Below are 17,061 nucleotides of genomic sequence, written 5' to 3' on the forward strand. Positions count from 1 at the left end.
TATTGATTGGTAGATTTCTCTGTCCACCTGTGTAGGGGCAACCTTAGTTTAATCAAGATTTTTGTGAGTGTTTCTTAGTCATCTCTTCCCAGCCGCCCCCCTCCACTTTCTCATGTATTGAAAATATATCAAACAAACTGCTGTGTCGTAAGAAATAACTCTAATTCTCAATGGAAACTTTTCTAATGTATTATATTTCAAAATACTTGGTAATTATAGAATACGTAAGATACAGGGTTTTTTTTTGCATAGGAGGTTTTGTAAGGTATGTACTCTGCTAGATGGACTAAATGTGTGTATAATTTTTTTGTTAGACTTTTAGTACATTTAAGTTCCTCAGCAAGGGATTTAAATGTCATACCTTGAAGGAATTTTAAAATAGGAAGAAATCTTAAAAACTTTTTAAAAACAGTTCTTAATTTCAACATTTTATAAATACTGATAACAGATTTAAAATACACCTTATTAAGGTTCTAGCTTATCCTTACTTCTGATACTTGAATCATCAGAATGCCATGCTCGAAGATGAACAGTGTTGACAGAAACTGAAAGACCTATGTTTTACACTATGTAAAACTGTCTTGTAAGAAGCATTTCTTTAAAATAATACTTATTGGGACTTCCCTGGTGGCACAGTGGTTAAGAATCCGCCTGCCAATGCAGGGGACACGGGTTCCATCCCTGGTCCAGGAAGATCCCACATGCTACGGAGCAACGAAGCCCGAGCGCCACAACTACTGAGCCTGCGCTCTAGAGCCCGCGAGCCACAGCTACCAAGCCTCCGCGCCTAGAGCCTATGCTCCGCAGCAAGAGAAGCCATTGCAATGAGAAGCCTGCGTACCACAATGAAGAGTAGCTCCTGCTCGCCACAACTACAGAAAGCCTGTGCAGCAACGAAGACCCAATGCAGCCAAAAAAATATATAAAAATAAATAAATCTCTTTAAAAAAAAAAATATTTATGTTTAGTAAACCCTCTTGAATTTGGAATTCGATTTCCAAGGAGCCAAATTGCCCAAAGAGGGTTCAGTTTTATTTTTCAGTAGTAAAATTTAAGCGTATATAACTTTTATTAAATCATGTTAAGTACACCAGTTTCATTTTGTTCACAATATTTTTTTTTAATTAATTTATTTTGGGCTGTGTTGGGTCTTCGTTGCTGTGTGCGGGCTTTCTCTAGTTGCGGTGAGCAGGGGCTATTCTTTGTATTATTCTTCACAATAAAATTTTTGATTCTTGATTTTAATGGAAGTTTGCGCTTATAATAAGTCATTGTCTATAGTGTTGAAATCTTTTTGGATGAAGGAATAAGGGCATTTTTTTTCTTGTCAGGTCTATTCAAGAGCAAATGATCAAGAACCATGTGGATGGTGGTTGGCTAAAGTTCGAATGATGAAAGGGGAAGTAAGTGATGTTGAAACTTGCTTTGTGACTGATTTTCAAGGAAATACCTCCACTCCTGGTTCTGTAGATGTTACTCTAACTCTTATTTGTTAAAAGCCTACTTCAGAAATAGTTAATCATACCTTTCAAAAAGTCATGAGACCAGTAATTTATATTTGTGTTCTGGATTTGCAAACACCAAAGCTGCTCTCCAGAGGTATAAATAACGCAGGTGTGTGAGGACCACCATAGTTCATGCTTGTAAGAATGTATAATCTAGTTTAGGCAAATCAGATTGATGTAACTAAGCTGTGCTTTAGTATTTGTGCCACAAGGGGGAGGGTCTACTGGTTAAGCTGAGCAAGGTAATTAGAACTTCATTTAAAGCTCATTATTTTTGTTCAGATGGGATTTTTAAAATATTTTGATGTCTTTTAGTTTTATGTCATTGAATATGCTGCTTGTGATGCCACTTACAATGAAATAGTCACATTTGAACGACTTCGGCCTGTCAATCAAAATAAAACTGTCAAAAAAAATACCTTCTTTAAATGCACAGTGGATGTTCCTGAGGATTTGAGAGAGGCGTGAGTAATTTTGTTTACTGTTGAATTGATTTGTGAGTCAAGAGGATTTTTCAGTGCTACAAAGAACTTTTTTCCCCAGACGCCCAGTCAAAAACTTTGATAGAAAATCTTTTTAACAAACAAAAGTTTTAATGGGTGGTGTCAAAATGAAATACTGAGTTTTCATTATAATTGCCTTCTAAATTTAACCTATTATTTAGGTCTTATCCATGAATTACTTTCTCCCTAGGTGTGCTAATGAAAATGCACATAAAGATTTTAAGAAAGCAGTAGGAGCATGCAGAATTTTTTACCATCCAGAAACCACACAGCTAATGATACTGGTAAGGTAACTCCATATTTTAAGGTAGATAATGAATATTGTACAGATTTTATAAATATTTCAAAAGATAACTTGTTTTATAGTGACTTTATTAAAATACAGTGTGGGAGAAATTTTTTTGCAGTTATAAAGTTGTTAATTTGTAAATTTCTCTTGGAGTAAGGAGGAAAAATCAATATAATATTCTTTACATCATAAAATCCTTAATATATGGGATCCTGGATTCTACCTGCGCCCCCCAATCATAATTTGAAGAGCAGATCTAAGTAATATGGAAATTAAGAAAACAAAGTAAGATTAACTTGTGGCGAGGGGTGGTGCATGTTAGGTGAGGAGAGAAGTATAGTAGACGAAAATCAAGGAAGGCCTTATGTGGAAGGTTGTGTTTGTATTACCTTGAAAAAGGATTTAAGTTTTTGAGTGATTAACTTGTGTGTTTATAGTCTGCCAGTGAAGCAACTGTTAAGAGAGTAAATATTTTGAGTGACATGCATTTGCGAAGTATTCGTACGAAGTTGATGCTTATGTCCAGAAATGAAGAGGCCACTAAGCATTTAGAAGTAAGTGGGTTTACTTGTAAAAAGTTTTTTGCGTGTTCCATATAGTTTCATGAGTATATTATTCAAGTTCCATGGCTGAAACTACTTGACTGTTAGGTAAGGCAACTTGGGACCTGTTTTATGGCTAATAACTGGAGTCATTGTGTCATTAGAAGAATTACTTTTTTCTATTATTTTTATCAAACATAGCCTTTTGTCTGCTAAATTCCTGTTGAGTTATTTGTTAGGACTTGGATGACAGGTGCCAAAGAGCTTAAAAACTCACTAGGGATTTCCAGTAGAACTTTATTGCTGGTTTTTACTGTCCTGTATCAGTCACAATGCATTTCCTTAGTAACTGGTTCACTATAACAACTCCTGGGTAAGAAGAGAGGAGGATACGTGGCTTATAGTTTTAAAAAAGAGCCTGTCATTGCTTCTCTCCATCCTAAGGTATTCCTGTTCTCTTCTTCGCTGCCACACTATTAGGAGATGTGTTCTCCCCACCCCCTCCCACACGCACTTGTGCACACACGCTGTCTTAGGGAAATTGGGGTACGTTTATCTTTAGGATAAGTACATGAATGCCCTTATTAATTTAAGAGTTCCAAACAAGGGATATGTGAATGAATTTTGAAACATAAATCATCTGAATTGGAGAGCTTCCTGTATCAGTAATTCTGGAAAATTGTTTTAGAATTACTGTTTTCTGTGACCATGATTAAATAGATGGGTCGACCTTTTTTCCCCTTCCATTATATGACCCCAAATGAATTTCCTTTCTTCCTTTTTCTCTTAGTTCTTTTTCTTTTTTAAAAAATATAGTGAAATAAACATAAGATTTACCATCCTAACCATTTTTAAGTGTGCAGTTGATAGTGTTGAGAAGTGTATTCACATTGTTGATCAACCAATCTTCAGAACCTTTTCATCTTGCAAAAGTGAAACTCTGTGTCCCTTAAACAACTTCCCATTTCCCCTTCCTCCTAGCCCCAGATCACCACCGTTCTACTTTGTTTCTATAAATTTGAGTACTCTAAATACCTTTTGTAAGTGGAATCATGTAGTATTTGTCTTTTTGTGACTGGCTTATTTCACTAAGCATAATGTCCTCAATGTTTGTCCATGTCATAGCATGTATCAGAATTTCCTTTTTAAGGCTGAATAATTCTGGTTTTACTCACATATCACATTTTGTTTATCATTCAGTGGACATGTGTGTTGCTTTCTCCTCTTGACTGTTGTGAATAATACTATGAACATGGGTGTACAAATATTTTTTTTGATCTTTTATAATAAATTATAATTTGCCTCTTTTACTAGTGCACAAAGCAACTTGCAGCAGCTTTTCATGAGGAATTTGTTGTGAGAGAAGATTTGATGGGCCTGGCAATAGGAACACATGGTAGTAACATACAACAAGCTAGAAAGGTTCCTGGAGTTACAGCTATTGAGCTAGATGAAGATACTGGAACATTTAGAATCTACGGCGAGGTAAGCTGTTTGCCCCCCACCTTGGGTAACTTTCCTATAACATATTAACTATTGTCTGGAATTTCAGTTTCCGAAGGGTGAAACGCTTTAAATTAATCAGCCTGGCAATCGTTGCATGTATGTAGGGTGGATTAAAGGTTGTGTTTAATGTGTACTCTTCTCAAAAGTTACTTAATCAACTGCTTCTGAATTTTACTGTTTTATGTGCATTACAGATAATTTATTCAAATATTTTTTGAGTGCTTACTGTTGGGCAGTGGCAGTTATAAATAGCATATAATAGAATAGCTTTTGTAGAACTTGAATTTGAATAATATTTTGTCACTGGTTAATTGTGACATCTGTGTGGACAGGAAAATAATTGGAAAAATAAATCAGACTTTTCTTCATTGAGACCATCCTTCACATTAGAGAAAATGAGTTTTTTGGGGGTGATAATTTCAAGTCTTGACTTTTCATTTGAGTCATATAGTAAATCTTACTAGAGGCCTGATTTTTACTTCCGAAACCGTTAGAAGTGGGCAGTATAACAAAGTAATTGAGATGAAAGGCTTTGGAGCCATACTGCCTGAATTGGAATTTTGTCTCTACCACTTTGAGAGGGCTTGGAGAAAGTTACTCAGCTTCCCTGCGTAATTTTCCGAATTGTAAAATGAGAATATTAATAGTGCTTACCTTACAGTTTATGAGGATTAAATACGGTTTAAAATTTTTTGCTGTGTATAATACAGGGAGCACACAACATACTTGACCTGTGGTTATTAAAGGACAAACATTAGAAGTGGAAGTTAACTGTTACTAGACTATAAATTCCTTTTGGAGAAGATACCCCCGCCCCCATCTTCTGGTCTTTTAAAATCATAACCATTAGCGATTAGGAATTTTAATGATGTTATCAGTAGGTAATTTTTTTTTAAATGCATCTGCAGAAACAACCTTTTAAATCATTCCTTACGTTGAGAATGAAAAAACAATGCAGATAGTACAGACAACGTGAACAATTTTTTTTTTTTTTTTTTTTGGTGCGTGGGCCTCTCACTGTTGTGGCCTCTCCTGTTGCGGAGCACAAGCTCCAGACGCGCAGGCCCAGTGGCCGTGGCTCACAGGCCCAGCCGCTCCGCGGCACGTGGGATCCTCCCGGACCGGGGCATGAACCCGTGTCCCCTACATCGGCAGGCAGACTCTCAACCACTGCGCCACCAGGGAAGCACTGAACAATTTTTTTTTTTTAACATTCACCTGGAGAATTCAGCATAGGAGTGTGGGCCAGATGTATTTAGGATTGGGTTAAAATTTGGCTAATGTAAGTAAGTTAAACTCTCTTAATTTTCTCAGGAGCTTAAAAGGGACCTTAGAGATGTCTAACATATTTTGGTTGTAAAAGACTCTTTCCTAGCTGTTTAATGATTACTGTGACTTTTTTTGGAAAAATACTTCATGAATTATTTGACTTGAAATGTCACTCTGGTGGTCTGAGCAGAATCTTGTACTAGAGCATAATAATTCAGTTTTTATTTTTGTTGTGGATTATGGGTTTCTTCAAGGTGGAATTTCATGTTTGTTTCCCCTCTCTCCCCACCAGAGTGCTGATGCTGTAAAAAAGGCTAGAGGTTTTTTGGAATTTGTGGAGGATTTTATTCAGGTTCCTAGGAATCTTGTTGGTAAGTACTTCTGCTAAATGTTAAAATAAGTTAAATGTTACTTAATTACGTACAGTGACTTAATTGAAAATTAGAGTTTTCTGATATCTTAAAGTTATGTAGAGTATTTTTTTTATAACAGTTTGTCATTATAGTTTTTCTTAAGCCTTTTCATCCTTTGGCCTCTTTCTTAATATTTTCATTTGCTTGATGTCTTTATCATTCATATATCCATCAAAATTGTCGTAGTACTTTTTGAGAAGGTATTTGTGGTAATTTTTTTCTTTTGTTTAATGTAGAAGAAAAAGTAAGAATGGACTAACAATAGGGTAATAAACTTCTACACAGTAGGCCTCGAGTAAGTAATAGTTGTTGCAAAGGCATAGAATAAAGTTTAAGAAGTCATAGGCAGGAGAGAAGGATGGTGATGATGATATGAGGGGAGGTTTCACTATTAAGTTTTTGACACTTAGTGAAAACTGCTGCGCCCATGCGTTATTAAGTTAAGTGGCAATTTTTGAATTTGAAGGTGCAGTTAAATGAGCATTATAGCTTGGGATTAGTTGTTTAACAGATTTGTTACTATCCTCTACATCTGTGCTGTCTTTTAAAATGCTGTTTGAGACATATGGGAGAAGCTTTGGTCACATGTTAAATACTTAGTGATTATCCTAGAAGTTTGACATAAATAAAGCATCAACATGATGTAGCAAAATTTACTAGGGGAATGGTTTTTTATGATTTTTTTGGTCATCTATTGAATCTCATTAGTTTTTTGACCTTAAATAGTTAGAGCCCCTTGGGCTCCATTTATATATAGTTACACCTATAGGAAGATTCTGTACATGTTTTACTTGTCAAATTCCATAAAACATTAGTAGGTGAAAATTTAAAAAAAAAAACACTTCCACTATTAAAAAAGATGTTTGTTTTGGCCAGTAAAAAGTAGTGTGCTTGGGATAATAGTGTACAACACAAGAATTTGGACAGTTTCATGGTGTTCAACTATATAAAAATCTTTTCACTTCTGCCCAAACGTTTGGATGGGTATGATATATACTACCAGTTAAGAAAGCTCCACTTAATCTGTTCTTAGAAACCACTGTTCACTGTACACTGAATTGCTGGAGATTATGAGTTGAGAGGTTACAATTAAATGTAAGTCTCAGGAATTGTACATAATTTTAATAAATGTTAAGATACAAAAAGTTACCAAATGTTTATTGTTGCCTAATGAAATTGCCTTTGACAAGAAAGCTGCTTTTGAAAATGATCCCCTTTGTTGTTTATATAATGCTCTATTATTGACAGCTATCAGTACTAACATTTTGGTTGCTGCTTTTACAGAACATAATTTAACTTAAGATTTCTTCACTTGTAAAAATGATTTGGAGGTGAGTGTGTCCAAGGGAGTCAGGGTTCTTTCCAGCCCAACAATTCTATAGAAGATAGCCTTGGTCTTGTAGAATTTGTGGTAGTGTTAATTTTAAGTAAAAATTCCTGGTACTTCAGAAATAAGGAAATTGGATGTATTTGTAGCTCTCAGATTTTTCTCTTTATTCATTTATCTGTGCAGTGATGTGAGTACCTGTCATGTCTCTGTTTTTCCTCCACCCTGGCTTGGTTGGCTTTGGTGATTTGGGTTATTTGTTTACTGTTTAGAAAATAAGTATTAGCAACTATTATGCGTTGGTGAAATACTCAGAAGTAAGGACTTCAGTTGGTTGGTGTGTATAATAGTAGTACTGCATCTTCCTCCAAAATGTTTTCTGGTTGAAGCAGTGTTTTGAAAAATAGTACCTTCTTAGTCCAAATGAAAGAGAAAAAAAAGAGGACTGAGACATAAATGGGAATGAGGACTACTTGGTAGGTAAGTTTCAGAGAGGATTTCCGCACATATTCAGGTTCCAAGGGTTCTAGACTTGTTGACCATTCCCACCCTTCCCAAATCAAAAGTATTACATGAACATTGATTTGAAAATTAATTGAAACTTTTCACCTCCTGGAAGCCTTCCTTAATCACTTCTCTACTCTGTCCCTTCAGCATTTATGCTCAGTGCTCAAATTATACTACAGGTCTGCTTCAGTTTGTCAATATGCTTTGGAATTTAAACTGTGGAAATGATCAGTTAAAATACTGAAGGTCTCTGGTGGGACTAAATAAAACTTGCAGGTAGGTCCTTGCCACAGACCCCAGAAGGGTGATGGATATTCACTCACCACTGGTATAGTTCACAAGAAGGAAGGGGTAAAGATTTGGGGGAGGGGGTATGATATATCAATCTCATTTTTGTTTTTTTCGAAAAGATATTTGCTTATTTTTAGCAGGGTCAAGGATGGAGTTGCTGCTTGAGCTTCACTGTGTTAACATGAAGGTTGCTTTTATATGCTGCTGCTAGGGCTGTGCAGAGAAGACATACATCATGTGACTTCCCTGTCCTACTCCTTTGTTTTTTCTTTTTACCTGTTCAATTGCTGGTGCTTTTAAATTTAGGGTTATTGGGCAAGGAGGTTTGAAAATCCTATAATAGTGTCTGCTGTATTGACTGGCTTATTGTTGCCATTGTTTCCTTATTTATCTCCTTCCCCCCTTATTTATTCTTTATTGAGAACTGTTCTCTCAAGCATGCAATAGGAGAAACTTACATTTTAACCTCTTTCAACCAAAATTAATTTATTGGGGAAATAGATTGCTGATATAGTATAAAATTTTAATTAATTGAGGATTTGGACTTAACAAATAAGATGTTGCTGTTAACTTAGCATCTATTCCATATACTGGTAGTTACTTGAACATTTACTTCTGTTACCAGGTAACACTACCCAGTATTGCTTTGTTACTTTATGGGTGTATGTTAGCTTTATAAAAAGTGGGTTCCTAAGGGGAAGAGCATCTTCGTGTCCTCCTTTTAGTTTCTCCTCTAATTATTGGATACTCAGTAACTGCTATGTGACAGACTTACAAGTTAAGTGTGGAGAAGGTAAATAATTTGAATTTATGTCATTTTACAGTATTTCATATCTAGGAAGACAGCAAACCATATACATGTTGTATGTAGTTGTACACCTCTGCAGTACTTTAAAAACTTACAGGTGTAAAATGTAATACTTGTTAAATGTCAACATTTTATTTTGGTGAAGAGAATATTCATTTTAAAAGAATCTTGAAGTCACAGGTGTCTTTTGAACAAGTAGGAACTTGAAAGCCAGATTGATGACTTTGTTAGTTGTTTGAATAATAATATATGTAATATGTCATAAATGTAAACAAATTGATGTGATTAATGCCAAAATAAAAGTTTTCTTTTTGCCTTCATTTATATATCCAAGTTTTTGAAATAAATGGATTGGACTTGATATTTTAAAAATAGAAAAATGATATAGAACATATTAAAAAATACTTAGACATTGAAAATGGCTTACATTGTGAGTGGCACTGTCAATCTCAGTTAACAGTAGTTGCCTTGGGCGTACCGAAGTGAAGGTTTCATACCAAGGATAAAGTTCCTCAGTGGTCTTTAGGGTGAGTTAATTGAGAGCAAGAAGATGAAGTTTTGCTTGGTTTTTATAATTTGATAGTCAAATTATTTGGGTTGGTGTTGAAATGATAAGCAGTGTTGGTTTTTAACTTACCATTATATATGTTTTCTCTTATTAAAGGAAAAGTAATTGGGAAGAATGGCAAAGTTATTCAAGAAATAGTAGACAAATCTGGTGTGGTTCGGGTGAGAATTGAAGGAGACAATGAAAATAAACTACCTAGAGAAGATGTAAGTATTTAAAACATAATTTGCCTGTGTTGTGCGTCTCCCTCCTCCCGCCCCCGCCGCCCATTCTTTTTCTGGTTGACTTACAGTACTATTTTTTATATTTTGAAAATTGTTTTAGGAAAGTTATATCCGGTGAACTGCTTATGCTCTGCAGCAGATTTTTCTTTTTTAAAAAGTTCTGTTCCTTACAATGTTGCTTAACACACTTAGAAGACAAGTCATCTTTCAGTTGTTGGCCTTGGGCTCTTGGTTGGTTTCTCAGTATGTCAGTAAAAAAGCCAGTTTTGGGGGTAAAAAAAAAAAAAAAGACTGATAATCCTAACAGTTCTTTTTTTTTGAACTTAGAGTGTAAAGAATTTGATATTCTAAACAAAACAGTCGGCTGTGAAGGAATTCTTGATACATAACACTTCCTTGACCTTTTTTTTTTTTAGAATTTGTAAGCCCTAACCATTTCTTAATTGAAATCTTTAAGCTTTATGTTGCTAGTAATTCTGATATCAACTTTCTGAAATTTCTTTTTCAGTCTTTTTCTTACATGTTGATGTCTTGTCCACAGTGCTGTATTTTTCCTTCTCATCCACCACTGTAAGCATCTCTCACCTTTGTGGCTCCAGTGGTCAACTCTGTATAAGTTGCATGTCTGAACATAAGGCAAGGATTTTCCCCCAGATTATCTCCCAGAAAGCAGTACATTCACACCTTCCTCAGTTTTGCATGATAACTAGAGTTTGTTTGCCTATCTGGCAGAGTAAGTTTTTTTTAAAAAAAAAAAAAATAAAGAGACACACACACAGAGAAAATTGTAGATTTTGGCTCAGATAAATAGCCTCACAGCTGGTATTTGATGTTGTAAAGATGCCAATGAAAGATACCATTTTCTTTATTCCTTTTAATTAGTTAGAATGTGGAGGTAAAATACACACTTAAAAACAAATGAGAGAAAAGAAATGTCTTACTCTTATACAAATGAGTACTTGTGGGTTGATTTCATCCTACACTGCTTCAAAAACTTCTGTGAACCTCAAGTAATTTTAACTTATTCTTAAGCAAACACCATGCCCCAAATGGGGGGGAAACCCCATTTTTTATTGAATTTAAGATGAGGATTAAAATCGAGGGTGTCATACGTTATAATTGGCACTGTCCCCATTTATACTTACTATATAAAATAATGGTGATCCATTTGGCATACAACCACTGCCTAAAATTGATCTGAAGATCAAGGTGTTTACTGGGCAGGGTCATTTAATGACTCAATTATAAATTTCTTAGCTTGATACTAATATCTAGTCTTCCCTTAGCTTGACTTATTCCCAGTTGCTTTCCAGTATTTACCATCTTGTTGCAAGCTAATTCTTCTAGGCCCTCCTTCATAAATTAAGAAGTTATTGTATTCTCCTTTAGTTTTGGTCATTGTTACCTCCATTTGTGTGCCAGAGTTAAGAAATTTAAATGCTAAAAGATACCAAGCACATTATGTAAATTACGAAGCAAGTTGGGATGTACAAGATAGGAAAGGGAGGGCACACTGTGCCTTTCTATAAAAGAAACATGCTGCTCACGTTTAATCTGGTTGCTGTGTAGGAATGCATGTATTATGTGTTGCTGTTTCTTCCAATATTTTAAAGAAAAGCTGGAAACCTAAACAGTACACAAAATTTTTCAGTTTTCCAAACATTGCATGTGAAAACAAATCTGAAGGGTGATATTGGCTTATTTGGGGTCACCATTTCACAATTTAAGCTGTCTAGGGGCATTCCCTGGCGGTCCAGTGTTTAGGACTCTGCACTTTCACTGCTGTGGGCCTGGGTTCGATCCCTCATTGGGGAACTAAGATCTCGCAAGCTGTGTGTCGTGGCCAAAAAGAAAGAAAGAAAAAAAGCTGTCTAAATCCCCTGGAGACTCAGTTTATAACTTGTTTACTCTGAAGTCTTCGGTGACTCACCTCTAGCCCAATATGACCTTTCCACCTGTATACCGTAGCTTTTATTGTCTATATAATTGTGTATTTAATGATTTTCTTTAAGTCTTGTATTTTGTTTTCTGGTTTATCTTAATGTCTCCAAGCCAGGTTATGGAGCTCTTTGAAGTCAAGAAATCAAATCTGAATTCTCATATTCTCCCTTCTTCCCTAGCATAATGAACTATATAGAGTAGGCACTTGGTAAATATTTAAAGTCAGTTAATTAAGGTTTTTTAAGATTAGATTTGAGTTTTTAATTGTAAAAGAAACATGGTTTATGTAAAGGTTAGAATAGCACAGAAAGGTATGGTGTAAAAAATAAATTATATTTATGTCCTGTCCATGTCTTTCTCTTTCCATCATGTCTAATAGATTTTAGACTTGTCAGGTTGCCTTTTTGTGTCTTCTGCTCTTAAAAATAATGTTGCAGCAAAGTCCCTTGTGACTGAAGAGTAAATTCCTGGAAATGCATTTGTTAGATCAAAGGCTATATGGCATTTAAATTTTTAGATCTTGTTAGTTTTCCCACACATTCCTCCACCAGTATAGAAAATGTCTGTATTCCACATATTTGCCAATACTGAGTTTTATCACAGTTTAATTAGTGCCATTCCAGAAGATGTACATATTATCTTTCCATTTGCTTGAAAGACATTTTTTATAAACAGATTGTCCTTTGCATATTTTTTGTCATTTTTTATTACTAAAGTGTGTAAGCTTTTGCATTTTGAGTAAGTTAGTCTTTTTATGTATGTGGCAAATATTTTTGCCTTCTGACTTCTGCAGTTTTGTGTCATGTTTGGCAGGTCATAGATTGTTCAGAAGTGCATTTCTAGTTTTTTCCCTCCAGTTTTTTTTTTTTTTTTTTTTTTTTTTGGTGTAATGTTATCAGGAGCAGGATCAGCGTTATTTTTTTCTGAGTGCTAGTTTATCTCAGTGTCACCTGTTAACTATAAATAATCAGTTTAAAAAATATTTTTAAATCTAGAAATTTCACTGAAATAACTTAGATGTAAACTCATACATTCAGTAATAATCATTTACTCTTTACTCCAGTTTTTTTGTTTTAATGGGTTATAATACTTACTAAAATAGTTGGTAAAATACGTGCAGTTAAGGATGCCTTTTTACTGCTCCTTTTCTTTGGAGGTAACTATTGGTTACTATCTCCAGTTGGGGGTAAAGGTATTCTATTTCTCTTAATCCTTGCAGATCAGCTGTTTGGAAAGACTTTACCGTTTTTATCTACTTGTAAAATTCTATTTATTTTTAATATTGACTTTAAATGACAATAATATTCTTATGAATTCCCCTAAATTTCTGGGATGGCATAATTCACATTCTACCTAATATTCCTGTGCTTTTAAAGTTCATAACACTAATGCTGTACAATGAGATTATTACAGGAAGGTTTATTATCTTTTCTGAGATTGTGATTACCTTTAGAACAGGGACTTTATTTATCCTATTCCTTAGCGTAGATTCTGGCAGTTAACACGTGGCTGTTGTTTGGAATTAAGTAACTGGATATGAAATTGGCTGGGAGCAAATTGTTTTCTCAGCTGTAGAATTGGGATATTTCTTAAAGTGAATTTTTAATGAACATTAAATAATGAACGTAAATAATATAGTCCCAGAAATACAGTATGTGATTAAAACTTTTTAGATCTCTTTTTTTCCCCTCCCCTGTGTCTTTTATTCACTTTATATCCTCTGTTTTCTGCATGTGAATTTTTGAGGACACTGTCAAGACTTTCTCACTTCCTAATAAGCTTAAGTTAGAGTCCCTTGTTTCATGCCTTCCTAGTTGTAATTACTTCCTTATAGTCACTCGCTTTAAGCTCCATGATAGCTGTGCTCTGTACTGTAGCCTTAGCACCTGCCCTGGTCCATTTCTTCTTTTTGATCTCCCATACTAAAATTCAATTAAATTTTTAAAAAATTATTTTGGGGCTTCCCTAGTGGCGCAGTGGTTGGGAGTCCGCCTGCCGATGCAGGGGACACGGGTTCGTGCCCTGGTCTGGGAAGATCCCACACACCGCGGAGCGGCTGGGCCCCGTGAGCCATGGCAGCTGAGCCTGCGCGTCCGGAGCCTGTGCTCCACAACGGGAGAGGCCACAACAGTGAGAGGCCCGCGTACCACAAAAAAAAAAAAAAAAAATTTATTTTGAAAATAAGTCACATAGTAGTTTCTTACATAGAATAAAAAGTTAAGCCACACTTAATTCCATATTTAGAATCCAAAGTTAAGCCAGTTTGTTTAGATAACTGTTAGGAACTATTCTGTAAAATCAAGAAAATGAGGAAAGACACTGTGATTGGGTGAGTTTATTTAGGATCTGTTCATTGCCCTTAGCCAGTAGGAAGCTGGAAGTTTACTTCTATAAAGGAAAAAAAAATTATCATCTTATTCTCCTCCTCACTTTTTTAAACCTTCCTCTTTTGAAATTCAGCTAAGTAAACCAGGTCTGGGTTAATCCTTTCATTTGTTTTAATAACTGGTGACTACTTGCCCATATCAGTAATTTCTTTACATTGCGTAAATATTGAGAGTCTATAGATGATGCTTCTATTAATGATCACGAAGTACTCCTTCCATTACACACATGTTGAAAGTTTTGCTATCTGAGCACATAATATAGGGATAACCTGGCTAATGGGTTTTATTACGTTTTTAAGGAAAGCACTACTAAAGTGATATATCTAGTCTGAAAATTCATGCCAGTTTGATGGAAAATTTCTTTAAAAGTTGGTTTATATACTTAAAAGATTAGATTGAATTAGAAATTAGAAAACATAAATATTAAATACTGAGGATGTTGTGTTTTCTTACAGGGGATGGTTCCATTTGTATTTGTTGGCACTAAAGAAAGCATTGGAAATGTGCAAGTTCTTTTAGAGTATCATATTGCTTATCTAAAGGTTTGTATAGTATTCATATCATGTTGCTCCACACGTTAAACTTTAATTTTATATTTGTAATAAATTTTAAGTCTTTAAATATTTTTGTTAATTCAGCTTCATATTTGCCCTTTCTTTCTGCGTGAGAATATTAAAAGTCCTTTGCTGTAGTAAAATGATTGGCCTCGTGTACATTTTTTCTCTTTCCCTCTGTACTTTGACATTTCTTTCCGTACTGGTCACTCTTGTGTTTGATGCAGATAGGACACAGAACCAGGAATGAAGGTGGGCTTTCTTGGTAACTGATATTCTCTGAATCACGTGTATTACCCCCATAGATATCAGTTGATAATTCTTAACCATTTTTTTAAATATAGTCTGTCTGGGTTGATGAATAAAGAGAAAAGGTTTTAGAAAAGAAGTTCCCTATAAGTTGGAATTGTCATTTTCTACTCTTCTTATTCCTGCTGCTTTTTTTCTTGTTTATAGTATCTCAACTGCTCTGTCTCTAGTTAATGTTTTCCTTTTAGTCACTCGTATTGTTGGCTGCTGTGTTAATATTTTGAAAGCACCACTGATAATGTCATTCCTTTTTTTAAAACTCATCTTTCCAATACTGTGCCTTTTAGCCAAGAGCTTTCTCTAGACACCTTACCTTCACATCCTGTAATGACCTCATTCTCTGAATGACCAAGTCTGCCAGTTCATCTAGGTCACAACTCAAGTGTCATTATTTTGATAGGAAAGTAGGTTATTAATAGTACCTGTCATAAATGGTACCTTACCTCATTTAGCAGAGTTTTTACTCCTGGAAGGCTAGATCTGGTAATTTTATGTAATTATTAGCTGTTTAAATAGGTTATTTCAGCACTTGTCTGTTGAACATCCCCTAGGTTATTCTAATGCTTGTGTGTAAACATTCCCTTGAAGGAGAAGAGTCATTGTCTTTTTATTTTGCATACCTGTAGCACTTAGCATGGTTGGCACGTGATGCTAAGGCATTTGTAAATGCTTGGTGAATTGAATTAGCAAATGACCTTGTAAATTGTGTTCACTAGGAATACAGTTATACTTTGCTGAATAACTGCCCAAGATCACAAGCTTCTTTCATTCGTAGGACTGGAGTATAGCTCAAGCTCTGGGCTTTAAGAAGACAAAAAAATACATGTAAGATTTATCCTTTTTTGTTTTGGTTATAGGAAGTAGAACAGCTAAGAATGGAACGCCTGCAGATTGATGAACAGCTACGACAGATTGGTATGGGTTTCAGACCTTCTTCCACCAGAGGGCCTGAAAAAGAGAAAGGATATGCCACTGATGAAAGTACCGTCTCTTCTGTACAAGGTTCTAGGTCTTATAGTGGAAGAGGCAGAGGTCGTCGGGGCCCTAATTACACCTCCGGTTATGGTAAAAAAAAAATTTTTTTTTTTTTGGTAGTGGTTTCAGTGATCCAGTACATTTTGCTTATTATTGTTTTTGGGGTTTTTTTAGGATTTATTTATTTCATTTTATTGATTGATTGATTGATTGATTGCCGCGTTGGGTCTTCATTGCTGTGCGTGTGGTTTTTTCCAGTTGCAGCGAGCGGGGGCTGCTCTTCGTTGTGGTGCGCAGGCTTCTCATTGCGGTGGCCTCTCTTGTTGCGGAGCACGGGCTCTAGGCGTGTGGGCTTTAGTAGTTGTGGCGCACGGGCTCAGTACTCGTGGCTTGTGGGCTCTAGAGCGCAGCAGGCTCAGTAGTTTTGGTGCGTGGGGTTAGTTGCTCCGTGGCATGTGGGGTCTTCCCGGACCAGGGCTCGTACCTGTGTCCCTGCATTGGCAGGCGGATTCTTAACCACTGTGCCACCAGGGAAGTCCTGCTTATTATTGTTTAGTTCATCACTTCATCTTGGCTTTGAGGGCAGGAAATAGTTCTGAGGTACATGTTTTAATAGTGACAGCATACTTTTTATATTAATGACAGTAAAAGGTTTATAGTGTTCAAGTAAAAGGTTTGTGTGTAATGAAATGAAACATGTTTTTGTTAAGTTTATAGCTCATGATCATGTTTGTTCTAAATATTTAGAATAAATATATATGCAACTTGTTTTCTCAGGTATTTTCTCTGTACAATTATATACATTTTCCAATAAAAACCTAGTGATGGTGGTGATGTTACTAGGATTTACCTTTTGCCTACCCTCTAGGAAAAGTAAAAATGAAAAAATACACTAATCACTGTGCCACGATTACATATAGCAAATCTGTACTGGTTTTAAAAAATACTATATTGGTTCATTTGGCAGTTTTGAATATTAATATCTCACATCTGGAATTATTTTGTGAAATACAGCATTTCAATAATATGAGAGCTTTAAAAGTTAGAACCTAGTTAACATTTTATAAATGAACATTTTTCTAAAATGTGTTTCACTGAGAGGATGGGGCTTAACCTATATAGGAAGGGACCAGTGGATGGTGA

The 17,061-nt window shown here is 35.4% G+C and overlaps 1 protein-coding gene across 5 annotated transcripts in view; it reads left to right on the plus strand.

Annotated features, from left to right (window-relative positions):
• FXR1 (FMR1 autosomal homolog 1) overlaps positions 1-17,061 on the plus strand; it is a 57,248-nt gene that overhangs the window by 27,526 nt on the left and 12,661 nt on the right. For 3 of the 5 annotated variants that reach the window (XM_024767371.1, XM_024767345.1, XM_024767363.1), the window contains exons 4-13: positions 1,332-1,403; positions 1,821-1,969; positions 2,199-2,292; positions 2,735-2,851; positions 4,154-4,324; positions 5,907-5,985; positions 9,625-9,734; positions 14,536-14,622; positions 15,801-15,858; positions 15,946-16,008. In XM_024767371.1, coding sequence (XP_024623139.1) covers positions 1,332-1,403; positions 1,821-1,969; positions 2,199-2,292; positions 2,735-2,851; positions 4,154-4,324; positions 5,907-5,985; positions 9,625-9,734; positions 14,536-14,622; positions 15,801-15,858; positions 15,946-16,008 — 1,000 coding nt within the window. Of the gene's footprint in view, positions 1-1,331; positions 1,404-1,820; positions 1,970-2,198; positions 2,293-2,734; positions 2,852-4,153; positions 4,325-5,906; positions 5,986-9,624; positions 9,735-14,535; positions 14,623-15,800; positions 16,009-17,061 lie in introns of all 5 variants that reach the window. The other 2 variants (XM_024767337.1, XM_024767355.1) reach the window with 1 other exon arrangement.

This window comes from Neophocaena asiaeorientalis, unplaced genomic scaffold, assembly GCF_003031525.2.
Source record: "Neophocaena asiaeorientalis asiaeorientalis breed wild unplaced genomic scaffold, Neophocaena_asiaeorientalis_V1.1 scaffold225, whole genome shotgun sequence".
Taxonomy (NCBI): Eukaryota; Metazoa; Chordata; class Mammalia; order Artiodactyla; family Phocoenidae; genus Neophocaena; species Neophocaena asiaeorientalis.